Source organism: Sus scrofa, chromosome 3 (assembly GCF_000003025.6).
Source record: "Sus scrofa isolate TJ Tabasco breed Duroc chromosome 3, Sscrofa11.1, whole genome shotgun sequence".
NCBI classification, from domain to species: Eukaryota; Metazoa; Chordata; class Mammalia; order Artiodactyla; family Suidae; genus Sus; species Sus scrofa.
In genome coordinates this window covers 92,786,858-92,814,154 of record NC_010445.4, presented here as the reverse complement: position 1 = coordinate 92,814,154, position 27,297 = coordinate 92,786,858, and the positions used below count along the sequence as shown (strand labels likewise).

The 27,297-nt window shown below is 41.6% G+C and overlaps 2 protein-coding genes across 3 annotated transcripts in view; one reads left to right on the top strand and one right to left on the bottom strand.

Annotated features, from left to right (window-relative positions):
• MSH6 (mutS homolog 6) lies at positions 1-21,565 on the top strand. Of its 2 annotated transcripts, none has more exons than XM_005662566.3 (10): positions 1-375; positions 8,543-8,745; positions 12,335-12,504; positions 13,327-15,871; positions 17,503-17,771; positions 19,661-19,778; positions 20,328-20,417; positions 20,812-20,966; positions 21,077-21,276; positions 21,393-21,565. In XM_005662566.3, exons 1-10 carry the CDS (start codon positions 116-118, stop codon positions 21,472-21,474), a joined length of 4,092 nt encoding a protein of 1,363 aa, XP_005662623.1. In that variant the 5' UTR covers positions 1-115; the 3' UTR covers positions 21,475-21,565. The 2 variants fall into 2 exon arrangements, with proteins under 2 accessions (XP_005662623.1, XP_003354884.1); XM_003354836.5 differs by having other exon boundaries at positions 6-375; positions 8,546-8,745; positions 21,393-21,511.
• The window catches only part of FBXO11 (F-box protein 11), a 96,222-nt gene continuing 90,456 nt past the window's right edge, over positions 21,532-27,297 (bottom strand). The window contains exons 19-23 of the mRNA XM_003354838.5: positions 24,671-24,781; positions 23,904-24,011; positions 23,483-23,591; positions 22,936-23,034; positions 21,532-22,848 (exon numbers count right to left, since the gene is read on the bottom strand). Coding sequence (XP_003354886.3) covers positions 22,719-22,848; positions 22,936-23,034; positions 23,483-23,591; positions 23,904-24,011; positions 24,671-24,781 — 557 coding nt within the window. The 3' untranslated portion in view covers positions 21,532-22,718. The remainder of the gene's footprint in view (positions 22,849-22,935; positions 23,035-23,482; positions 23,592-23,903; positions 24,012-24,670; positions 24,782-27,297) is intronic.

The following is a 27,297-nucleotide window of genomic DNA, read 5'->3' as shown; positions in this document are numbered from 1 at the left end:
TCCTCCCGCGGAGCGCGCCTCCTCCCAGATTTCCCGCCAGCAGGCGCCGCGCGTTAGGGTCCGTGCCTCTGGTGGCTCGGTCCGACTGAGCGGTTGGGCCTCGGCGACCTTCGCTATGTCGCGACAGAGCACGCTGTACAGCTTCTTCCCCAAGTCTCCTGCGCTGACTAATGCCAACAAAGCCCCAGCCAGGGTCTCAAGTGAAGGCAGCGCCCCCGCCGCTGCCGCCGGGGCCTCTCCTTCCCCAGGCGGGGATGCGGCCTGGAGCGAGACTGGGCCTGGCTCGGGGTCCCCGGCGGGCTCCGCGTCGCGGGCTGAAGCGAGGAAACTTAACGGAGGGCTGCGGAGGTCGGCAGCGCCTGCTGTCCCCGCCAGGTAGCGGGGTGGAGGGGTGGGTGTGGGGAGGTTGCCTCAGGGGCTTGAGGGGCGCTTAGCCAGGCCCTGGGCTCCGAGGAGGTGGGGCTGCACAATTGGCTGGAAAGAGTGCGGGGACTGAGTTTGTAGCATGGCGCGCGGGGGGTGGGGTGGCGGTGTAGCTTGTAAACAGAGTGGGAGGAAATAGGCCGTGCTGGAAGAAGGGTTGGAGGGCAAGAAGGGTTGGTTGGAGGGAACGCGCCTAGTTTGTTGGTAGGGGAGGAGACGCGGTCCGCCAGGTGGGGGGGCTGGGTGGGTGGGGGGATGGAAAGTGCTCGGGTAGGGAGGAGAAAGGGGAGATGGGAGCGTTGGGGGTGGGGCGGGAAGGGAGAGGAACCAGCCTCCTCCGCTAGGGGTGCGCCCCCGCCCCCGGGCCCCGAGGGAGGGAGGGGGTGGTGCCGGCCCGCGGCAGGGCTGGGGTGGCGGGAAAGAGAAATCTCTTTTGGAGAGGCTGAATGCCTACAACCTGCAGGCCACGGGGGCGCGGCGTGCCGCGAGTAGGATTCCCGGAGGTTCTGAGCTGGGGTAGTGAGTTGGGGGGTCCTGTAGTCGTTCGAGGAACAAGCTCGGAGGTTTGGATAAGAGCCTCAGATGCCAAGGCTCTAAGGGGGCGATGGGCCCCCGGCTTGGATATGTGGGTTGTGGTGGGGTGGACAGCGAGTCGAGAGCGCGGGGGTGTGTCACCTCGTGGACCAAGGGGCCTGATTGGCCTGAGTGAGGATTACCCGGGCCGGGGCGCGCAAAGTGCTGGGATACCGCTGGGTCATCCCTTTGGTAGACAGCCTATGCACAAAAACAGAAGGAAAGTTCAGGAGCAGGGTTAATTTTGACACGTGTCGAGTTGAAAAAAATGTTGAATTTAGAAATAGCACATCTTTTGTTGACGATTCCAGGGGAGATGGAGCGCGGGATTTTCTTCGGAATTGAGTGTGAGCATCTAAAGGCCCTCTGGGCTAGGCTGTATGGACGCGGTTATGGGGAAGCCTGCCTGGAGGTGTCCTCCTCGCCCTCTCGGCAGTTCGCTGCAGTTACCAGGGCTTGGCTGGCCTTTGTCGGAGTAGCGGGCGACATTTTGAAAAGCTCGCATTTACTGTATCTCGGATACTGTCTTAGGCATAAAGTGTAATGGTAGCCGCCTGAGAGGATGAAGAAGTAGAATTACAGAAAAAAAATAACGCATTCAAGATCAGAGAGTTGTTTCATGGTTCGGTAGTTGATTTCGAATGTCCCGAGTTTTAGCTGTCCTATAGATTTTTCAGTCTGAGTATGATTATAGTGTTATCCTTCTTTAAGCGACCCTTTCATGCAGTTTATAGTTTTCTGAAGAATAGCAGGCTATGCCACCCCAAAATATGCTTCTGGCATAGAGATTATTTTGAGCTCATTATGTTTGAGAAACTGGACACACCGGAGAGGCTCTGAGAACCTTAGAAGTTATTCTTCAGCAAGGCAAATTTACATTTAAAAAGGAAATGATCCTTTGTCTCCCTCTCTGAACTTGAAGAGAAAGAAGACTAAATCACAACCATACCCTCGTTGTTTTTTTTTTTTTCTTCTTTTTTTTCTGGTAACCTCCCTTAACTGTCCCGCCTCCCCCAACAACAACAAACATCTTTCTTGTGTCTTTAGTTGGGGTGGATGTTTAACTCTGGGAGTTAGTTTTCCTTATTATCTCCAGTGTATACAGGGAGATAATAAGATAAACTTTTATCTTGCTCTTTTATTACAGGGGCTCTTAGCTAAGAACTCAGAAGGGTAGAGGGGAAAAATATTTTTCCTTCCCTACATGTGCATCCTCCATAACAGACTATTTTTCATGGTGAGAGATGCAGTGTGTTATGTTTACTTAAATATCCTGCATCCGTTCTAAATGGACAGAGTATTTATTGTATGGTTGAGCTTTATGTATTGAATAGGGGATGCGATTTATTTTTGAGATCTGAATTTAGGAGACTTGTAAAAGTGTAACATTGTTATACTAGCCCTCCTGCTATGGGGATTTTTTCCCTAGTATTCAAGAATGGTGGGCATTTGATATTAGGCTTATAAAGAACTTTCTAGTGTATAGGTTTGGCCTTTGTTCAACAAATGTTAATGGCCTTTGTTCAACAAAAGTTAATGTACCGCCTCTGGCAGACATAGTATCAGGCTTTGTGGATCCTGAATATAACACTGAACAGGAAACAGGACAGTTGAAAAGGAAATTCTAGAGCAGGAGCAGAATGTAGGAGGTCTGTCCTTTGGGGATATGTATGGGTCTGATTGGCTTTCACCTCTCTAGGTTGAGACCAGAGGACAGATTGGAATTAGCCTGGAGGTCGAGCGGGTTTTAGGAAGCCAGTTCAGGAAGGGTAAGGTCTTGAAAATTGAGGGTAGAATGAAGAGCAGATGGGCGCCTTAGGTATGCAGGGATCCAGTCACGAACAAGCTGAGGGGCCACAGAGACTTAACGGACTTTTTCTGAGTGTCAGTTGAAAGCTTTCAAAGATGTTGAATATCTTATGGACACTGGTCCTTTGGTTTCCTCTTGTGCTCCAGTGTTACAGTCTTTGCCTGTTTTTTTTCCCCCTAGTTAGTCAGTCAGATGTGATGCAAAACTCTTCATCTGGGTTGATGAGAGGTGAGGAAAGAGTTGAGGTGACATCAGCTTGAGTTGAGTAAAGGGCTACAGAATGTCAGTCTATGCACCTTGGACCACCTTCTCAATACTTTTATTTTTTCTGTAGTTGACTGATTGATCGATGCCAACATATGGAAGTTCCTGGGCCAGGAATTGAATCTGAGACCTACTGGCCACTGAGCCAGGCTGGGGATTGAATCCTGGCCTGCGCAGTGACCCGAGCTGCTACAGTTGCTTTCTAACCCACTGTGCCACAACAGGAATTTCTCTGTAGTTTATTAAGACCATAATTTAAAGAGCTGTGAGCAAGGCTTTTAACCACTTAAATTTGACCATTTATTTGTTTATTTACTTAGGCTGCCCTGCAGCAAATGGAGTTCCCCTGCCGGGGGTCAGATCTGAGCCTCAATTGTGACCCACACCACAACTCTGACAATACTGGATTTTATAACCCACTGGGCTGGGCCCAGAATTGAACCTTTGTCCTAGAGGTTCAGAGATGCTACAGATCCCATTGTGCCATTGCACCACAGTGGGAACTCCAAGTTTGGCTTTTTAAAGCATGTCTTAGCAGAGTTCCTGTGGTGGTGCAGTAGTTAATGAATCTGACTAGGAACCATGAGGTTTCTGGTTTGATCCCTGGCCTTGCTCAGTGGGTTAAGGATCCGGCGTTGCTGTGAGCTGTGGAGTAGGTTGCAGACGTGGCTTAGATCCCGAGTTGCTGTGGCCCTGGTGCAGGCCAGCGGCTACAGCTCCGATTGGACCCCTAGAGCCTGGGAATTCCACATGCTGTGGGAAGCGGTCCTAGAAAAGACAAAAAGACCAAAAAAAAAAAAAAAAAAAAAAAAAGCTTGTCTTAGTTTACACAATTTCATTTCAGTAATAATTGTTGATTGTAAGAAAGGAGGAAAGTAAATTTTAACGTGTATGCCTTGTACTCATTTATAGACAAGGAGTGGTATGTTAAAATTTGACAATTTTTTTTCCTAAGCCTTTGATTAAAGATTACTATCTGCCCTAGTTATAGGTGCCTTTCCTGAGATTTTTTTTTTTTCAGAGTTAAATCTATTTGTAGCAGTATATTTTTCCAAATAATATCACACCTAATATAATATTGGTCATTGTAAGAAAAGAATTCAAGCTGTTAAAAAAGTATCATTGTGGACTCAGTTTTACAGACCTAACTTATGTAATTGATATAATTGAAACCAGTATTTAAAAAGATGCTGAAGTTGTCATAATTTGGTTATTGGAAACCTCTTTTTTTTTTTTTTGTCTTTTTCGCCATTTCTTGGGCCGCTCCCATGGCATATGGAGGTTCCCAGGCTAGGGGTCGAATCGGAGCTATAGCCGCTGGCCTGCACCAGGGCCACAGCAACTGGGGATCTGAGCTGCGTCTGCAACCTACTCCACAGCTCACAGCAATGCTGGATCCTTAACCCACTGAGCAAGGGCAGGGATCGTACCCTCAACCTCGTGGTTCCTAGTCAGATTCATTAACCACTGAGCCACGACAGGAACTCTGGAAACCTTTTAAGCTGGCTTTTATTTTTTTAACGTTACCTCAAAGCTTTTTTCTTTTTCTCTTTATGGCTGCACCTGCAGCATATGAAAGTCCATAGGCTAGGGGTTGAATTGGAGCTGCAGCTGATGCCTATGCCATAGCCACACCGTGTCCGAGCCACATCTGTGATCTTTGCTGCCGCTTGCAGCAACACTGGATCCTTAACCCCATTAATCGAGGCCAGGGATCAAACTCTAATCCTCACGGACACTGTATAGGTTTCTTAACCTGCTAAGCCACAATGGGAACTCCTAGGCTTCTTTTCCAATAATATTTAGGAGTTGGTATTAGAGGTTAGCTTGAATGATAACTAATATGGTTGCGCTAGACCTAGTGCATAAGTGATGGATGGCATAGTTACTCAAGCTGAAAGAAAGCGAGCCCGGTATATGGGCAGAGGTACAGGTAAACAGGTAGGCATGATGGGAGCCCTTGGAATTAATTGCTCTGATTGCTTTTTTCTCAGTACTCGGTACTGCTCTAATGGTCCACTTTGACAGGTAGATACAAACTGAATAGTTTGATCTCTAAAGTTGATTTGAGAGCATTTTCACATTTGTGAAACTTGTATGTATATATGCATACTTTTGTAAGATGTAACCAGTCTTTTATCTATAGAAGCAGATTCTATCAGTACTTTGGTATCTATGATTCTTTTTTTAAAAAAGTAGATAACCCAGAATGTTGCTTATAAATTTGGGGCACAACTAGTAATCAACATCAAGGTTATGGGCTAAAGAGAGAGCAAGAATAGTGTGATTTTTAAGTCAAAAGTTTAAAGATCTGTTCAGTGTATATTTAGTCTTATGAAGTCATTTCTTGTTTTTTAAATTGTATGAAGACATTAACATTAGTTTTTCTGAGCTTCAGCTTTTCCTCTTAACTTTTTTTCACTGTCTTTAAAATCCCCAGACTATCAAACATTTAAGATATGCTGTTGTTTTAAAAACACTTGTAAAATCATAGTTGAATCTTATCTATAAAGTATAACATAAGATAATTTCAGTATTTATTTTGGCATTTTAGCTTGGACTTTAGGAATAGTCCATGCTTTTTACATTGTACTTAATACCTAGGTGTGAGGTGACTTTTTGGCCCATTTATTTTCAAATTGGACTTGCATAGGGTTCGATGATCATTGTTAATGTTTAACATAGTCCTAATTGTATGAAAAGAGAAGGATATTAAATTGTCAGAAATATAGAAATATAGCCAAATATTAAAATACAGTAAAATCAGTATCCGACTGTTTTAACTTTTACTTATTTATTTATTTATTTATTTTTTTTGTGTGTGTGTTTTTCCTTTGGTCTTTTTTTTTTTTTTTTTTTTTTTTCCCACTGTACAGCAAGGGGGTCAGGTTATCCTTAGATGTATACATTGCAGTTACAGTTTTTTCCCCCAACTTTTACTTATTTATATATAAGAATATATAAAAGAATATAGGTAAGACATGTATAGGGTTTTTTTGGCCATGCCCATAGCATGTGGAAGTTCCCCAGGCAAGGGTCAAACCCACACCACATCAGCAATCTGAGCTGCAGCAGTGACGTCAGATCATTACCCCACTGAGCCACCAGGGAACTCTCCATATGCACATTTTTTAAAAGAAAGGAATGCAAAATAATACAGTTACTATTTTTTTTTTTTTTTTTTTGCTTTTTGCTTTTTAGGGCCACATCCATGGCATATGGAGGTTCCCAGGCTAGAGGTCAAATCGGAGCTGCAGCTGCAGCTGCCGGCTTACACCACAGCAATGTAGGATCTGAGCTGCATCTGTGACCTACACCACAGCTCACGACAACACGGGATCCCTAACCCACTGAGCAAGCCCAGGGATCAGACCCACAACCTCATGGTTCCTAGTCAGATTCATTTCCACTGTGCCATGATGGGAACTCCCAATAGTATAACTTTGAAGACTGCTGGTGGTTTCTTTTTTCTTTTTCTTTTTTTTAAATGGCCAAACCTGTGGCATACGGAAGCTCCTGTGGTCAGGGATTGAATCTGAGCTGGCCTCTGCTGCAATGCCAGATCCTTTAACCCACTGAGCTAGACTGAGGATCAAACTCCACCTCGTTGACAAGAGTTGCTATGGTCGGATTCTTAACCCACTGCACCACAGGGGGAACTCCAGGAAGACTTTTAAGTTTATGATTGGGCCTGATTAAGGTGGCCTCAATTGACTGTTCTCACATGTGTAAAACATTCTTTTTTGTAGTATGCTTATTTTACTTTTGTAGTTTTTCAGCAAAAGCATTTAAGCAGGCTTAGAAAATCTTTGTGTATAGTACTTGGTAGGGTTTATCAGTTGTGGCCTCTATCACTGAGGACTCTTCTGTTAGCTAGATGCTTCTGTTCCTCTCCCTCCCCTTACTCCCTCTCTCCCTTTCTCAGGAAACCTTCAGGACTAGATCAGTTTTTGTGAAGATTGAATCTTCTGTTGATTGTGTAGGCATATGTACTCATCATTCTGGGCACTTTAGGCACTTCTCTCTTGACAAGAGTTTTTCCAGAAAAGTAGATTCTAAGGGATGGGTTGGGTATAGTAGTGTGCTACATAGCTTTTGGAGTATTTGGAATACATTGGAGCTTAGCTGGAAATAGAGTACTTTTTGTTTATTTTTTATGGCTGCCTGTGCAGCATATGGAGGTTCCCAGGCTAGGGGTCTAATTGGAGCTACAGCTGCTGGCCATGGCCACAGCCACAGCCACACCAGATCTGAGCTGCATCTGCGACCTACACCACAGCTCATGGCAATGCTGGATCCTTAACCCGCTGAGCGAGGCCAGGGTTTGAACCCCCAACCTCATGGTTCCTAGTGGTATTCATTTCCACTGTGCCACAACGGGAACTCCTGGAAACAGATTCCAATTGAAGTCTAATGAGATGATGTTTAATAGAGGTAGCAAATTTATGTAGTTGGTGTATTTGGTATTTTATTAACAATTTGGGTCAGATTCTGTTCCTACTATATACCATATTGTAGTACAGGTGTTAATTATTAAAATTTGGGGAGTTCCCATTGTGGCTCAGCGGTAAGGAATCCAACTAGTATCCATGAAGATGTAGGTTTAATCCCTGGCCCTGCTCAGTGGGTTAAGGATCTGGCGTTGCCATGAGCTGTGGTGTAGGTCACGGGTGCGGCTTGGATTCCATGTCACTGTGTCTGTGGCATAGGCTGGCAGCTATAGCTCCGATGCGACCCCTACCCTGGGAACCTCATAATGCTATGGGGGGGGGTTGCCATAAAAAAGCAAAAAATAAATAAAATTTGGAGAGCATGTACAATTAATTTATGCTTTTTTCCTGTTATCAGTGATTTTTTTTTTCTGTCTTTTTAGGGCCTTATGGCATATGGAAATTCCCAGGCTAGGAGTCGACTCAAAGCTGTAGCTGCTGGCCTACACCACAGCCACAGCAACGCAGGATTCAAGCTGTATCTGCGACCTACACCACAGCTCTAGGCAATGCTGGCTCCTTAACTCTGAGCGAGGCCAGGGATAGAACCTGCATCCTCATGGATACCAGTCAGGTTCATAACCTACTGAGCCACAATGGGAACTTTGTATCAAATATTTGGCATGGTTTTGAATGATTCTGAGATAGTTTCTTTTTTTTTCTTTTTCTTTCTTTTTTTGGTATTTAAAAAAATTTTTAAACATTACTCAATGAATTTCTGAGATAGTTCTGACCTTAATTCCAGAATTCATTATATTTGTGTTTGTCTTAATAAGTATTGTGATATTTGCTTATATTTTTAAAAAACCTTGAAAATCTGATTTAAAAAAAATCATTCTGCAATCTCTGTACCTAAATATTAATGACAGGAAACTTCAAAGGAGTCTTAAAAATACCTTCCTTAGAATTGCTTATTTGTAGGAAACTGCCTTTAATGTAGCTTAACCAAATATTAACCAGGTTATGTATCTCTTTTCGGCAGCAGTTCTTGTGACTTCTCACCAGGTGATTTGGTTTGGGCCAAGATGGAGGGTTACCCCTGGTGGCCTTGCCTTGTTTACAACCACCCTTTTGATGGAACATTCATCCGGGAGAAAGGAAAGTCTGCCCGAGTTCATGTACAGTTTTTTGATGACAGCCCAACAAGAGGCTGGGTTAGCAGGAGGCTATTAAAGCCATATACAGGTAAGAGAGTCACTTCACAGATTGTGTATGTTTGGGAGAGAGAGTGAGCATGCCTGTACACGTGAGCACAAGTGTTAGTATCTCCCATATGGTGGAATTAAGCATATTTTACTCCAATAAATTGGTGAAAGCTTCTAGCATGGGACAAGGATAAGATGTAGCTGGTCTTGATCCATTTGGTAGGTTGGATTGGAATTTTTATTTCTGTCCTTTTGAGAGACTGACAGCAATATCAGACCCTTAAAGGAAAAATTATTTCATCATTGGATCTTGTGATTTGGACCAAAATGCCAAAATCAGACATGAAAAGAGTAAATTAAACAGTGTTCCGATCTTAAAGGCTCCAAAAGAAAGACAGTGCAGTCAGGATGGGTAGCATAGCTCACTGACATTCTCTAGGACAGATGCTGATACATGCTATATCTGACCTTCAAAATCCTAACCTTAGGAGCACATTTGAGTTGAGTTTCACATCAGACTTCTGGAACCCTAACTTTCTCTTCCCAGGTTGAACCTGTTTATCAGACATCAGTGGTCCTGCATGTGTAGCTCCATTTGGGCTGAGTGCACCCTATCAGTCTGTGGAATCGTACAGCGCACATGCAGTGTGATTGCAGGATGCGGTGCCTGTATCCTCAGGCATGTACAAGTCTCTCTGTTGTCAAGAATCTCCAGGCTAGACCGTGTTGAACTCAATGTTTTGGAATCAGAGCAATGGTTGGTTCTTCCAGAAACCTCTGGGAACCATGCCTTTTGGTCTTGTTCCTCATGCAGTGCTCCTCATCCTGCAAGGCAGGGCGCGTATACTGAAGGAAATTAAGTCTACACAGAAATCTGGTATGCATGATAGAAAGAGAATAAGGATATTTGGTTATTCCCCACTAATTTGCTATATGATCTTGGTCAAGGTAACTTAATTTCTGATTCTGTTTGCATATAAAATAAAATTAGAAGAGTTGGAGCAGATAATAAATAAGGTCTTTTTCCAAGACTAATTAGGAGATTCTAAACAAAGCTTTGACAGAAAAATATCTTTAAAAAGAGATTTTTAAAGTTTACATTTATGTTGTAGTTATTTTATACAGCACCTCTGTGCATACTGCTCTTGTTCTTTCTTTCTTTCCTTCTTCCTTCCTTCCTTCTTTGGCTGTACCTGTGGCATATGGAGGTTCCCAGGCTAGGGGTCCAGTCAGAGCTATAGCTGCTGGCCTGTGCCTCAGCCACAGCAACATCAAATCTGAGCTGTGTGTGCAACCTACACCACAGCTCACGACAACACTAGGTCCTTAACCCACTGAGCAAGGCCACAGATCGAACCCACAACCTCATGGTTCCTAGTCAGATTTGTTTCCACTGTGCCACGACAGGAATTCCCAATAGTATAGTTACTTTGAAGACCATGATGGGAACTTCTGCTCTTGCCCTTTAAATTTCCAAATTATTGCAATACATGTGTGTGAATAAATCAGCAAAGAGGCATAGATAAAAAAGGTAGGTCTTGGAGGGCATGGTCTTAGAGTTGTAGTTTGTACCTGAAGCTTTGGGGAATTATGACACTAGATAGGTGGGAGGTGAAGCTCAGCTGCAGCAGGTACTTGGGGAAAAGTTCAGAGCCACCCTGTATGATTTTGATTGTTGTAGTTTGTAGTTCTGGTGCAGCTCTTTAGAGAAAAGGGAAATTGCAGCTTTGTCTAGTTTGAGCATGAAAGTTGCTAATTCTCTGAAATTTAGGATGTCCCATCAGTTTTAGTATGTAGGAAGAAGGGAGTTAGTTTTGTTTTAGTTTTAGTTTGTTTGGATCTGTTAAGTTTAGACAAAATCAGGTTTGTTATCCAATTATAGTTACATTCATGTAGAACAAGAGAACAGATATTCCTAGTTATGGCTCTTGGAAAAAAAACCCCAAACATTTCTATACAATTTGACTTGTGATCTTCTACATCAGCTTTTTGATCAATGGATAGAAATGTCATTTAATACTGTAGCTCTTTGAAGTGGCATAAAGGAAGAGTTTTAGTATAAAGCAGAGCAGGACGTTTGCGCCAACTGTTTTGAAAAAATTTAACACATTCAAAGTCTGAACTGGATTACCCTCCGAAAATGTTAGGGTTTCTTAGAGTAGGGTGTGGCTTTTTGTTTGCTTGTTTGTTTTTGTCTTTTTAGGGCCGAATGTGTGGCATATGGAAGTTCCCAGGTTAGGGGTAGAAGCTGAGCTGTAGATGCTGGCCCACACCACAGCCATGGCAATGGGGGATCTGAGCCACGTCACAGCAATGCCAGAACCTTAACCCACTGAGTGAGGCCGGGGATTGAACCCGAAATCTCATGGATACGTCAGATTTGTTTCCACTGAGCCATCACAGGAACTCCTGTTGTTGTTGTTGTTGTTGTTGTTTTATAGCTTATCTAACTGCCTTGGGAACCCACTTATTTTTGCTTCATTTAATTGACAGTGTAATTTTTGCCTTTTTTTTTTTTTTTTGTTTTTTGTTTGTTTGTTTTTTTAGGGCTGCACCTGCAGCATATGGAGGTTCCCAGGCTAGGGGTTGAATCAGCTGTAGCCGCCAGCTTACGCCACAGCAATGCAAGATCTGAGCTGTGTCTGCGACCTACACCACAGCCCTGGCATCGCCGGATCCCTGACCCACTGAGCGAGGCCAGGGGTGGAACCCAGATCCGTTTCCTCTGTGACACAACGGGAACTCCTGTTTTGCCTTCTTGAAGTAATTTTTTTCAATGGTCTCAAACGCCTTCTATATAATTAATTAATTGATTTTTACAGCCATACCTGAGACATATGGAAGTTCCCAGGCTAGGTAGGGGTTGAATTGGAGCTGCAACTGTAGGCCTATACCACAGTCACAGGAACACCAGATCTGAGCCACCTCTGTGATCTAACACTTCAGCTTGAGGTAACGCTGGATCTTAACCCACTAAGAGAGGCCAGGGATCCAACCTGCCTCCTCACGGACATTATTTTGGGTTCCTAACCCGCTGAGCCATAATGGGAACTCCTCAGACCCCCTTTACATCTCATGAAGTGTTTTGGGTCCACAGTCAGAGCTCATCATATGGTCCTGCGTGACTCAACAGTTAAGGCAACTGAAAGGAGGTGGAAATAGGTAATTTCAGTTTCACTGGTGGTTTTCCCCTGAAAATCCCTTCCTTATAGGCTTTCTTGATCTATCTGTATCAAAAATAATGGGACATTTGGGAGTTCCTGTTGTGGTGCAGCAAAAACAAATCCGACTAGTATCCGTGAGGATGCTGGTTCGATCCCTGGCCTCACTCAGTGGGTTAAGGGTCTGGTGTTGCGTGAGCTGTGGTGTAGGTCACAGATGTGGCTTGGATCTGGCGTTGCTTTGGTTGTGGTTTAGGCCTGCAGCTACAGCTCCAATTCAGCCCCTACCCTGGGAACCTCCATATACCGTGGGAGCAGCCCTAAAAAGATGAAAGAAAAAAAATTTATACTTGATTGTTGTCATTCTTCATTAGGGCAAGGATTGTACATTGAGATAAATATCCAGCCAACAGTTTATATAATAATCACACACACATATTTATCTATCTCTATATGTATGTTTTTTAGGTTCAAAATCAAAGGAAGCCCAGAAAGGAGGTCATTTTTACAGTGCAAAGCCTGAAATACTCAGAGCAATGCAACGTGCAGATGAAGCCTTGAATAAAGACAAGATTAAGAGGCTTGAATTGGCGGTGTGTGATGAGCCCTCAGAACCAGAGGAGGAAGAAGAGATGGAGGTGGGACTTTGTAAACAGGTGGTTTACAATGATAGGAGAGTGATGGAAAGGGGGAAGGGCATATTAGAGTGATACTGTTATTTTACTTGTATATATTTGCAAATATATTTATGTAGTACTCATACACACTTCTGTACATCGCTGCACTATAGTTTGTGTTAGATTACTCAGAATTTCAGCAGCCTAGCACCCCTTTTACTTAAGTTTTCAAGCCTGCTGGAAAAACACATGCCGTAAGAGGTAGTTCCATTTTGGTAATCAATACAGAGAGCTAGGGACAGTGAGAACATGGTTGGTGATAAAATTGGTCATGGTATCTGGTAGTAAGCTTCTATATGAGGGTGTGGAAATTAATTATCCAGTTTTACGCTCTAATATTTTTTGTTGTATTTTGTATTGGTAAGAATAGAGGTTGGGCATTTCCATTGTGGTTCAGTGGTAACGAACCTGACTAGTATCCATGAGGACCTGGGTTTGATTCCTGGCCTCGCTCAGTAGGTTAAGGATCTGGCATTGCCATGAGCTATGGTGTAGGTTGCAGACTCAGCTCAGACATGGCATTGCTGTGGCTGTGGCTGTGGCTGTGGCGTAGGCTGGCAGCTGTAGCTCCAGTTCGGACCCTTAGCCTGGAAACTTCAGATTTGTTTCTGCTGCGCCATGACCGGAACTCCTGAAATTGATACTTCTTGAGAAAGAAGTTTATCATTTCTGGAGGTGGGTTCTTCTCTTGGTATGTGCAGTTGCAGCATACTGAGAGATAGTCCACAGCTGTGTTGTCATTTTCCAAATTTTGTCTTTAAATACTCTTTCTTTGCCTGCCAGGCAGGTGCGCCTTATGCATCAGAAAAGAGTGAAGAAGAAAATGAAATGGAGAGTGAAGAGGAAGTACAGCCTAAAGTGCAAGGATCCAGGCGAAGTAGCCGCCATATAAAAAAACGAAGGGTCATATCAGACTCTGAGAGTGATGTTGGTGGCTCTGACGTGGAATTCAAGCCAGACACTAAGGAGGAAGGAAGCAGTGATGAAATGAGCAGTGGAGTGGGAGATAGCGACAGTGAAGGCCTGGACAGCCCTGTCAAAATTGCTCCAAAGCGTAAGAGAATGGTAACTGGAAATGGCTCCCTCAAAAGGAAAAGTTCAAGGAAGGAAATGCCCTCAGCCACCAAACGAGCAATTGGCATTTCATCAGAAACCAGGAGTACTTTGAGTGCTTTCTCTGCCCCTCAAAATTCTGAACCCCAGGCCCACATTAGCGGAGGATGTGATGACAGCAACCGCCCCACTGTCTGGTATCATGAAACTTTAGAGTGGCTCAAGGAGGAAAGGAGGAGAGATGTGCACAGGAGGCGACCCGATCACCCTGATTTTGATGCATCCACCCTCTACGTGCCTGAGGACTTCCTTAATTCCTGTACGCCTGGGATGAGGAAGTGGTGGCAAATTAAGTCGCAGAACTTTGATCTTGTCATATTTTATAAAGTGGGGAAGTTCTATGAGCTGTACCACATGGATGCTCTTATTGGAGTTAGTGAACTAGGGCTTGTATTCATGAAAGGCAACTGGGCCCATTCTGGTTTCCCTGAAATTGCATTTGGCCGATATTCAGATTCCCTGGTTCAGAAGGGCTATAAAGTAGCACGAGTGGAACAGACTGAGACCCCGGAAATGATGGAGGCACGATGCCGAAAGATGGCACATATATCGAAGTATGATCGAGTGGTGAGGAGGGAGATCTGTAGGGTCATTACCAAGGGCACACAGACCTACAGTGTGCTGGAAGGTGACCCCTCTGAGAACTACAGTAAGTATCTTCTTAGCCTCAAAGAAAAAGAGGATGATTCTTCCGGCCACACTCGAGTGTACGGTGTATGCTTTGTTGACACCTCTCTGGGAAAGTTCTTTATAGGTCAGTTTTCAGATGACCGCCATTGTTCCAGGTTCAGGACTCTAGTGGCACACTATCCGCCAGTTCAAGTGTTGTTTGAGAAAGGAAGTCTCTCAACGGAAACGAAGATGATTCTGAAGGGTTCATTATCCTCTTCTCTTCAGGAAGGTCTGATACCAGGCTCCCAGTTTTGGGATGCAGGCAAAACTTTGAGAACTCTCCTTGAAGAAGGATATTTTACAGACAAGTTGAATGAAGACAGTGGGGTGATGTTACCCCAGGTGCTTAAAGGTATGACATCAGAGTCTGATTCTATTGGGTTGACACCAGGAGAGAAGAGTGAATTGGCCCTCTCTGCTCTAGGTGGTTGTGTCTTCTACCTCAAAAAATGCCTTATTGATCAGGAGCTTTTATCAATGGCTAATTTTGAAGAATATATTCCCTTGGATTCTGATGTGGTCAGTGCTTCAAGACCTGGTGCTGTCTTTGCTAAAGCCAATCAACGAATGGTGCTAGATGCTGTGACATTAAACAACTTGGAGATTTTTTTGAACGCAACAAATGGTTCTCCTGAAGGGACCCTGCTAGAGAAGATTGATACTTGCCATACTCCCTTTGGCAAGCGGCTCCTAAAGCAATGGCTTTGTGCCCCCCTCTGTAACCCTTATGCTATCAGTGATCGTCTAGACGCCATAGAAGACCTCATGGTTGTGCCTGACAAAATCTCTGAGGTTGTAGACCTTCTAAAGAAGCTTCCAGACCTTGAGCGGCTACTGAGTAAAATTCATAATGTTGGGTCTCCCCTGAAGAGCCAGAACCACCCAGATAGCAGGGCTATAATGTATGAAGAAACCACATACAGCAAAAAAAAGATTATTGATTTTCTTTCTGCTCTGGAAGGATTTAAAGTAATATGTAAAATTAGAGGGATTATGGAAGAAGTCATTGATGACTTTAAGTCTAAAATCCTTAAGCAGGTCCTTACTCTGCAGACAAAAAATCCTGAAGGTCGCTTTCCTGATTTGACTGTAGAACTGAACCGATGGGATACAGCCTTTGACCATGAAAAGGCTCGAAAGACTGGACTCATTACTCCTAAAGCAGGATTTGACTCTGATTATGACCAAGCTCTTGCTGACATAAGAGAAAATGAACAGAGCCTCCTAGAATACTTGGAGAAACAGCGCAGTCGAATTGGCTGTAGGACCATAGTCTACTGGGGGATTGGTAGGAATCGTTACCAGTTGGAAATTCCAGAGAATTTCACCACCCGTAATTTGCCAGAAGAATATGAGTTGAAATCCACCAAGAAGGGCTGTAAACGATACTGGACCAAAACAATTGAGAAGAAGTTGGCTAATCTGATAAATGCTGAAGAACGGAGAGATGTTTCACTGAAGGACTGCATGCGACGACTATTTTATAACTTTGATAAAAATTACAAGGACTGGCAGGCTGCTGTAGAGTGCATCGCAGTGTTGGGTAAGGCTTTCAGCAGGCTTGTTCCTAAAGTTCTGGTTAGTAATTTTCTGTGTCCCAGTTACATGTTAAAATTGAAATCCATTGGAGAGTCCCCATTATCTCGTACTCCTCAAGTAACAGGTATATATTTTGATCAGATTTCAGTTGAATTTTCAGTATTCGATAAATGCTGTTTTTTGTTTTTTGTTTTTTTGTCTTTTCTAGGGCCACTCCCTTGGCATATGGAGGGTTCCCTGGCTAGGGGTCTAATCGGAGTTGTAGCCACCGGCCTATGCCAGGACCACAGCAACACTGGATCCGAGCTGTGTCTACGACCTACGCCACAGCTCACGGCAACGCTGGATCCTTAACCCACTGAACAAGGCCAAGGATTGAACCCGAAACTTCCTGGTTCCCGGTCAGATTCATTAACCACTGAGCTGTGACGGGAATGCCGATAAATGCTGCTTTAAAGCTTCTTTTTTATTTTGTTGTTAACTACTTCAAGCTATCCCCTATCACTTAGTTTTTAGGTAAATATACACCCATGCATTCATTTTTGCATTTCAGTGACTGTCAGTATATGCATATTTCAAAAGATTTATTTAAATCATCCCTTTTTTTCCTCTAAGCAAATTTTTTTTTTTTTTTTTTTCAAATGGCCATACAAGCAGGCTAGGGATTGAATCTGAGCCACAGCTGCAGCTGTGGCAGTGCCAGATCCTTTAACCCTTTGTGCCCCTTGGGGATTAGACCCACTCCCCTGTAGCGACCTGAGCTGCTGCACCCACAGTGCCTCACTTCTTTTCTACAGTTGATTTTTAAAGAGCCCTGATTTATGTATTTGTAACTAGGTAACCTTTTCAGCTTCATAAATAATTTTTTTCTTTAAATTTAATGGCCAGCTTACTTGGAGCCTTTGCTTATTTTACAGTTTAGGGTTTTTTTTTTTTCTTGTGTTTTAGAAATATAGCAGAGTTAAAACCAGTTTAACCAGATTTGTAAGCAAACTATTTTATTCTGAACACAGCTGTCAAGAATAGAGTAGCATTCTATTCTACTTTCGAGTGTGCATCTATCCTTTTTTGAGTGTGCCACACTTATTCCTTAAGCCAATACAGCTTCAAACAATTTTGAATTTAAAATTGTCTTTCAGCACAGGTGTTCAAATGATTGTGTCTAGTATCAGAATGTTCTGCTTCTAAGAAGTGTTAGCTCCAGGATTATATCAAGGAAATCAGTACATCATCTTTCTGTTGTGTATTTTAACTTGCCTTTGGCACTCCTTTGGTCCCGATGTTAGGGGACAAAATCCTACTTTGAGAGGAGAGCTTCTTGGGTTGAAATTGAAAGTTATTTCTCATTTTATTACAAGTGCTATAATGAGGACATGTAAAATATTTAGACTGATGACTCATTTTCAGCTAGTGAATACATTATCACAGCATTTTATGCATCATGCATTTAGTGAGAAGGCCACTAGAATGCCTGTTGAGAAAAAAGCTGCAATGTCACATTAAAGAGTAAGTAAGCAGAACCTGCCACCTCCATCATAAAAGCATTTTTGAAGATTTTTTATATAAAGTGGGCCTTTGTGCTTATAAAGAAACCTCAAAAATGATGAAGCCTTACTTTTTGCCTTTCTTTAACAGATGTCTTATTGTGCCTGGCTAACTACAGTCGAGGGGGTGATGGTCCTATGTGTCGTCCAGTAATTCTGTTGCCAGGAGAAGACACTCCTCCCTTTCTGTACCTTAAAGGATCACGCCATCCCTGCATTACAAAGACTTTTTTTGGTGATGACTTTATTCCTAATGACATTCTCATAGGCTGTGAGGAAGAAGAGGAGGAAAATGACAAAGCTTATTGTGTGCTTGTTACTGGGCCAAATATGGGGGGCAAGTCTACACTTATGAGACAGGTAAATTTAAAGTTTTGTTATACCAAGTCATTTGTAACATTATGAGTAAATATATTACATTATTTAATTCACTCTTTCCCAAATAGCACATGGTAGAATTCACTCACTGACTTAACAGGAAGCTGAGAATTATTTTTATCTCATTGGTTAAATATTCCTTGATGTTAAAAGAAGGTGAAGGTGTTTTTTTGTTTGTTTTTCTTTAGGGCGGTGCTTGCAGCCTATGGAAATTCCTGGGCTGGGGTTGAATTGGAGCTACAGTTGCTGGCCTATGTATGCCACAGCAACACCAGGTCTGAGCCACATTTGCAACCTATGTCGTAGCTTGCGGCAATATCGGTTCCTTAACCCACTCGAGGTTAAGGGGGTCAGATGCACATCTTTGTGGACACTGTGTTGGGTTCTTATCTGCTGAGCCACAACGGGAACTCCAGGCCATGATTTTTTTTTTTTTTTTTGGTCTTTAGGGCCGTACCCATGGTATATGGAGGTTCCCAGGATTCGTTTCTGCTGCGCCATGATGGGAACACCAAGGCCATGATTTTTGAATAAGCTCTTTGACTTTGAATTCATTTCTCTGTAGGTAGATATATTCATAATGAATGAAAATTATACAGGAGTTTTCCACAGTGGAAAGGAATCCGACTAGGAACCATGAGGTTGTGGGTTCAATCCCTGGCCTTGATCAGTGGGTTGAGGATCTGGCACTGCTGTGAGCTGTGGTGTAGGTCGCAGATGCAGCTTGGATCCTGCGTTTGCTGTTGCTCTGGCGTAGGCTGGTGGCTACGGCTCTGATTACACCCCTAGCCTGGGAACCTCCATATGCTGTGGGTATGGGCCTAAAAAGCAAAAGAAGAGAAAATTATACAAATTTGTTTTTAAATTGATTTCTAGGAACTTTTCTTATATAAGAATTGCACTTACTCAGATAGGAAAGCATATATAATTCACGACCCAGTTAACTGCTGGGAACTGCTTTTATGGAAGACGGTTGGCTAGCTACTGAGCTAAACATGATTCAGTTTTTTTTTTGGGGGGTGGGTCTTTTTAGGGCCGTACCCGCAGCATATGGAGGTTCCCAGGCTAGGGGTCAAATCAGAGCCACAACTGCCTGCCTTTGCCACGGCCACACCACAGCTCACAGCAACACTGGATCCTTAACCCACTGAGCAAGGCCAGAGATCGAACCTGCAACCTCATGGTTCCTAGTGAGGTTCATTTCCGCTGCGCTATGACGGGAACTCCATGATTCAGACTTTTAAAGGGTTGTGACAGAGACACTGAGCTCCTGTCAGAAAATGTCGACCTCCTTATTTTATTGCATTGTGTTAATATACTTCTGTACAAATTAGCTAACTATGCAGGGGTAGTAGTAAAGTGGTTTTCAACCTCCTTTTATTTATTTTGCATTTTAGGGACCCATGTGCAGCATGTGGAAGTTTCCAGGCTAGGGGTTGAATCATAGCTGCGGCTGCCGGCCTGTGCCACAGCAATACAGGATCTGAGCCCACACCACAGCTTATAGCAACATCAAATACTTAACTGTTGGAGCAAGGTTAGGGATCAAGCCTGCATCCTCATGGATACTAGCTGGGTTTGTTACCACTGAGCCACAAAGGAAATTCCCTCCTTTTCATTTTTAAATCAAAATCATCCAGAGAGTACAACAAAAAAGTACCTGGGAATTGGGGTAGGGGTGTGTTCTTCCTCAGGTTTTAAGCCATTTATGCCCTAAGCTTTTTGCCTTACTAAGTCTTTGTTTTCCTACTTAAGATTGTGAATTTTTTCTGAGTGCTTGACTCCTAGTTAATAAATGTCTGCTAGCCTGGCTTATTAGCTGTCTTCTGGATAAAGATAGACTCTAAGACCTTTTCCTCCCTCATTCACAGGCTGGCCTATTAGCTGTAATGGCCCAGATGGGTTGTTATGTACCAGCTGAAGTGTGCAGGCTCACACCAATTGATAGAGTGTTTACTAGACTTGGTGCCTCAGACAGAATAATGTCAGGTGAGTTTTTTCCTTTTATTATTTGACAGTTCATTTCTATATTTTAGGTGATAAACACACTTGCTTTTGAATTTGATCTTTGATTCCCCAGTGTTAGGCAAACCAGAATGCTTTCAGACATTTGAAAGCATTATGCAATTTTTAACATAAAAATTGTCTTTTTGCCATTTCTAGGGCCGCTCCCGCAGCACATGGAGGTTCCCAGGCTAGGGGTTGGATTGGAGCTGCAGCCACAGGCCTACGCCACAGCCACAACCACAGCAACTCGGGATCCGAGCCATATCTGCAACCTACACCACAGCTCACGGCAACACCAGATCCTCAACCCACTGAGCAAGGCCAGGGATCGAACCCGAAACCTCATGGTTCCTAGTCAGATTCGTTAACCACTGAGCCATGACGGTAACTCCAAAAGTAACTTCTTAATGAGATTTAACCTTTAGAACCACTGGGTAGTTCATGATAGATTCAAATCATAGGAATGTAAAAGATGAATCTGTTAAAATAGGATTGTTAAAGTGATCATCCATTTGTGATTTTTTTTTTTAGGTGAAAGTACATTTTTTGTTGAATTGAGTGAAACTGCCAGTATTCTTACACATGCAACAGCACATTCTCTGGTGCTTGTGGATGAATTAGGTAAGACATTAAAATTTCCAAAATTTTAGTACAAAGAATTATTTTTCTGGAAAATGGTCTGAAGGACATCTCTTAAAGAAAATGTGAATATACTCACCTTTGTCCATAGACCCCACAGTTGGAGGGAGGTAGGACAATCTTATTAAAATTTAGTTATAATACAGTCATGAGAATATTTATTGGATGAGACTATTTAAAGAGAACTAAAAGGAAGTTTCTGAAGTGCAGTGATAGTTGAGTAGTATTCTTTCTTGGACTCCAAGGGCTGCTAAGAATGCTTTTGGATGTATTAACTGATGTCACTGTTCTGTTTTCATTCCTTTGTGAGGCACATCCTTTTTGGTGTGTGATTTGGCAGATTGTTTCATAGCTTATGTATATTTTACTTTCATAGGAAGAGGTACTGCAACATTTGATGGGACAGCAATAGCAAATGCTGTTGTTAAAGAACTGGCTGAGAATATAAAGTGTCGTACGTTGTTTTCTACCCACTACCATTCATTAGTTGAAGACTATTCTCAAAATGTTGCAGTGCGCCTGGGACACATGGTATGCAGATTGTTTATTCGAAAGTTGTTTATGTTTTTGAATGGGTACTTATTTCCATTGCTAGCATGTAAACGTCACTAATTTTTTTTTTTTTTTTTTTCCTTTTTTAGGCATGCATGGTAGAAAATGAATGCGAGGATCCCAGCCAGGAGACTATTACCTTCCTCTATAAATTCATTAAAGGAGCTTGTCCTAAAAGCTATGGCTTTAATGCAGCAAGGCTTGCTAATCTTCCAGAGGAGGTTATTCAAAAGGGACATAGAAAAGCAAGAGAATTCGAGAAGATGACTCAGTCATTACGATTATTTCGGTAACTATAATTAAATATAATTTTACCATGTATCTCGACTTACTGAAACAGTAAAGGGGTGGATAATGCACTGTGAAAAATGTAAACTAAAACTTTTTTTTTTTTTAAATTTTAAGGGAAGTTTGTCTGGCTAGTGAAAGGTCGACTGTAGATGCTGAAGCTGTCCATAAGTTGCTGACTTTGATGGAGGAATTATAGGCTACGTTGGAAGCTTTAAGTTCACTTTTGACAAAGGTGGTAAATTCAGACAATACATTATGATCTAATAAACTTTATTTTTTAAAAATGACCATTTTTCCATTTTCTTTCTAGGAAATTAAACCCTTTTAATTCTTATCTACCTTCTACATAATGGTTATTGAATACTCCACAATATATTAAGTCTAGATGTTATGGTACATGCATACACTTTCAGGCTGTTTATACCCACTGTCACCAATACACATAAATGGGGAGGGGACTATGAAACTGTATAGGGCTGTATATATACTTGTCTCAGCTTAATGCGGGAAATTGTTTTAATTTCCAGCAGTTTGTCTAGACTGTTCAAAAAAAAACTATGAACAGAGTTCAAATACAGGACTGTTTTGAAGAGACTTTCTAAAGTGTACTTTTAAAACATAGTAGTTTTTACCTTTCACAAAACTGAGTTACAAGAATACTTTTGTTTTACAGTGCATCCCTTCCTAGGAAGTCTCATTAAAACACTCACTTTTTCTAGGGTGATTTTGAATGCTGCACAGGGAAGGGAATAATAACTTTTTCTTAAAGGATACCAGAAACATTGCTGGATATAATTTAAGATTAGTGTTTTCTCTTTCATAGAAAGAACGTACATACTGGGACATGAGTACAGTTACAGCAAGTCTAGGTGTGCTAACAAAACAGGGCACATTCAAGTACAATAAGATTTTGCTTGAAATTAAAAACAAACTACATGAGATTAAAGCATTAAAATCATATTTCTCAATCTGAATACATGTTAAAAAAATCAAAAGAAACGCAGAAGTGCTAGCTCACATTTTTTTTTTTTTTACCATATTACAAAAGCAATTGGTACCCACGTCCATAAAGGCAGCAACAAAGCTGCTTGTCTATTGAAGAGAGTACTACTGCAAATTGGACTGCATTCAATGCTAGTTGTAAAAACACCAGCTTTTTTTCAGAAGTTGGTATCTGTACAAAATTGCAGCTTATTTTCTTCACTTCTGTCCCTTCAAAAGTCTTTACACAGTAATGCTAAAACACCCAGCTTTGAGATCCTGAGTCAATATATTGCCACTTTCTTTTTGGTAGCTTGAGCTTCATAGTGTCAACTGACCTCGTGTATCCATTTTTAATACAGTCTCTTCCTGTAGCATGGGCAAATATCTTAAATCTTCCAAAAAAATGTTTTAAGTTACGATGTTAGAATGGCAGGACTTTTTCCTTAGGGAAGGAATTCAGTTGTGCTGCAATGTATTAGATTCTATAGGTGGTGCAGAGTCATATAGTGTATCTGTATCGTGTGTAGGCTCACCAGCTAATGTACAAGGATTAGACAGTGTTCCAGCACCACAGTCACAAAAAAACCTAAAGGAAAATGAAAACCCAAATATTAGGAAAGAGAGGGGAGGACAATAAATGGTAACACAGCAAGCAAGTGTGCTACATACATACCTATCATGTCTAATAAATTCTACATCATGTCCCTGATGGCACTTCTTAATGCAGTTCACACATATGGCATTTCGATCTGTGGTGTTACAAGTGTGACATCTAAAAAGCAAAAGCTTACATTACTTTCCCTTGAACATGTAACAGTGCATCCCTTCTGCAGATTAATTCTGTAAAGGGACTTCTATCTGAAGAAAGCATATAAACCCCTATCAAGTCTTTTACTGAGTCATTAAGAGGGAGAGGGGAGTCAAAACCCACTCAGTAACTGGGATATATGGAATACTTAATGACAGCTTTACTTTTTCTTAGGAAAGCAATATAAAAATTACATTTTTCCATACTTTAGGTCCCAAACAGAATCCCCAAGGTAGATGTCAATCACAGAACTCAACGTGGACAATTAGTCTCTTTCCACTAGCAAAAAAACCCTGTTTATTGCTTAGCTCATACACTGAAAGGAAGTCTAAAGATGTGAGGTTCTGTCAGTTTAAAAAAGAAAATCGCTATCTTCCCCCTTTTCAAGACTCAAATAATTTAGAAATTATACCTGTAGAAATCATGCATGGGGTAGCTGGTATAACTTGATATTTTATATAAACACTGGCCTCTACTAACAGCCTTTTCTATGGCATCTTGATTGTTCATTATTTTGTTATCTGTAATAAAAGAAAAATAAGTAAAATTCTAGAGTATAGAGACAAGATAAATATAAGATTATTCTAATTAGAAGATTTCTAAGCTTTAAAAGAGGATAACCAATGAAGTAAAAAAATTGGCTTAGAAATAAATGAGTTTTCCTGGTGTAAGATTCCAAATATTTAGAACAATTTGATATTCTTTGAAAATAGTTCTTTAGTTGTTAACTACTGTAGAGTAACAGAAAGCATTGTTAATGAATAACAATGCCTTCTGATTATCTTTTCATGGCATATTGAGTGCATTTAAAGGCAGAAAAGACTCCAACATACCTTTCATTGTCACATTAACACCTGATGCTAAAAACAAGCCTCCGAAACGGTTGTTAAAAATCTGATTGCCTTCTAGTGTTGCAGTTGCATGATTTGTAATTTCAATACCTGGGGCAAAAATATAGCAAATGTAGTAAACTTGTTCTCTTATACAAAAAGTACATTTGCTCTCAACATCTGAAGAATAAAATGCAAATACTTATTTGAATCATTTATAATAACATTCATTTTCCACTACTGATAATCCACTATCCTTGCTAAAGGAAGAAATGGTATAGATTGTTTGTCACTTAATAATGTCATTTAAAATAAATTCCTTTGCAAACTAAGAAGACAGGGCCCATAAATGTTTGGTAGGAGCTAGATAGGTTATACAAAATTAATAAAAGTAATCATTGTCTTCACTGGGAAAAGCTGAAAAACTTGGCGTTAACTTACCAAGATCTTTAAAAAAAAAATAAATTTCTCTCTGTGTGTGTGAGGCCAGAAGGCTTACATTTATTTGAATTTATTCCTAATGGTAGTACTAGCATGTATTTAGCCTGCACTGTATTTACTCAATGATTCATAAATATTACTCTTGCAGCTCAGCAGTAATTATGTTTGGCTTAGACTGGAAGAAGGTGCTCTCATAAGTGACTGTTAACAGGCATTCAGCCAACTTCTTCTGCAGCACACTTTGTACACCTTAAGCAAAAAAAATATTATACCAAGAATCAAATAATTTAATGTACAGAAAACAAGCTATAGGTAACGAAAATACAAACCTGCAGCAAATCCATCAAATATTCTGTTTTTCCTCAAGACTGGATGACTGTTAGTGCTGATGAGAACACCTGCTTGAGCATTCCTGAAAATATCATTTTCTTCAAGGAGACCTACAATAAAATATTTCCCCAGATTAAGGCTACTGCATACAGCAAATTTTACTAAGCTTTTTGGTATTTAAGTTTTTCTTTTAGTTTACCTGTATTGCAAAATTCACAGCATTAACTTTCCAAATGAGAAGAAAGTTTATTCACAGACACCTTAAAGGAGAATTTAACCAAAACTTGCTAAAACTGGCAGGTAGCCATGCTAACCAATAAACCCAAAGTTCTGTGGTAGCATGGACTATGTCTAGCTTATCACCACTGCATCCCAGAGCCCTGGCACAAAGCTGATTCTCACTGAACAATGCTGAATTAAAATTAAATTCTTTGAAATATTTTTAGAACCTTTGCACTCTCCATGTTTCAGTTCAAGCCCTGATTATTTCTGGCCACTATCAGCAATTTCCAGTCTCTTTCCAGTCTCTGTTCTGTTGTATTTCCCCCAGTTTTCTACAATTCTAATCATGTCCCTTTATCTGTATAAAAATCTACTTTTATAACAAAGTTTAAAATTAACTTGCAGAATTCCCGTCCTGGCGCAGTGGTTAACGAATCTGACTAGGAACCATGAGGTTTTGGGTTCGATCCCTGGCCTTGCTCAGTGGGTTAAGGATCCAGCGTTACTGTGAGCTGTGGTGTAGGTCACAGACGCAGCTCGGATCCTGAGTTGCTGTGGCTTTGGTGTAGGCCGGTGGCTATAGCTCCGATTAGACCCCTGGCCTGGGAACCTCCATATGCTGTGGGAGCGGCCCTAGAAAAGGCAAAAAGACAAAAGACAAAAACAAAAACAAAAAAAACCAAACTTGCTAGCTATTTACAGGTTTTTGTTTGTCTTTAGCCACACGTGTAGAGTGTGAAAGACCCCCAGGCAGGAATCGAACCTGCACGACATCAGTGACCCCAGCTGCAGGGACACCACCAGATCCTTAGCCCACAGCCCCACAAGAGAACTAATTTTTCTTTTTCTTTCTTTCTTTCTTTTTTTTTGTCTTTTTTCCTTTTCTAGGGCCGCTCCTGTGGCATATGGAGGTTCCCAGGCCAGGGGTCTAATCGGAGTGTAGCCACTGGCCTACGCCAAAGCCACAGCAACGCAGGATCCGAGCCTCGTCTGCGACCTACACCACATCTCACAGCAACACTGGATCCTTAACCCACTGAGCAAGGCCAGGGATCGAACCCGCAACCTCATGGTTCCTAGTCAGATTCATTAACCACTGCACCACGATGGGAACTCCAACTAGTTTTTCAAAATATTCCTCTAACCTACTCCATTGTCTTATTACATTACCTATGCTCTGAATATGCTATACATTTTTATTCCTAATGCCTTTGGTTTATATTATTTCCTCTTTTTGCAATGTCCTGTATTCTTTTTCTTTTTGTCTTCTGTCTTTTTGGGCCTCTCTCGTGGCATATGGAGGTTCCCAGGCTAGGGGTCTAATCAGAGCTGTTGCTGCCGGCCTACAGCACAGCCACAGCAACGCCAGATCTGATCTGAGCCGCATCTGCGACCTATATTACAGCTCACAGCAACACCAGATCCTTAACCCACTGGGCAAGGCCAGGGATCGAACCCGCAACCTCTTGGTCCTAGTTGGATTCGTTTCCACTGTGCCACGATGGGAACTGTATTCTTAATGTCACTTCCTCTGGGAGGTTTTCAGTTCCCTTTCCCTACATCAAATTATTTTCTCTCTGGCAGGAAAACAGTGATTAAAAGTGGGCCGAGGAATCAAACTTTATGCCTTCAAATATTGACTCTACCACTTACTATGTGTGGGTAAGTTACTTTCCTTCTGTCTTGGTTTCCTTATTTCTAAAATGGGCATAATAGCACATACCACATATGGTTATTAGTAGTTAATGTATGTAAAAATACACAGTACTGAATAAATATTTAATATTACTCCTATAAAACCTATTTATGTACAGTGAATTATAATTAGTTGCATACTAGTGCTTCTCTGCTTCCTGAAGACGTGAAATTTTTTTAATTTATGCAGACATTTGACCGCTCTGTAGTAGTTCACAGTATTGAATTCTAAATTCCTTTGGCCCTACAAGAGACTGTTCAATTCCCTCCCTGCCCCTAATCTTGCATATGTCCACTATAATCTCCTCAAGCACTATTGCTAAGATCTAGTCCAAACTGTACTGCATATATACAAAGTTTTTTCATTATACTGCATACACAAAGCTTCTTATGATTCAGGCCCTACACCCTTTCAATTTTCAGTATCTCTTATTACCTTACTAAACCACTTTCAGTTTCCTTTACACTTCTGCTTAACAATGTGCCACTCATTAGACTAAACTTTCTGGATATAGTACTGTTTTATTCACCATTTTATCATTAGCATCTGTATCACGGTATTTGGTACAGAGATGTTTAATTGATAAGTATGTAAAGAACAAATGAAAGAGCAAAATAACTACTTTTTACAACTGGAATGGCTCTCGATTTCCTACCCAACTTACCAGTAAATATTCGTTTTTCAAGACACAGCTTCAGTGATTTTACT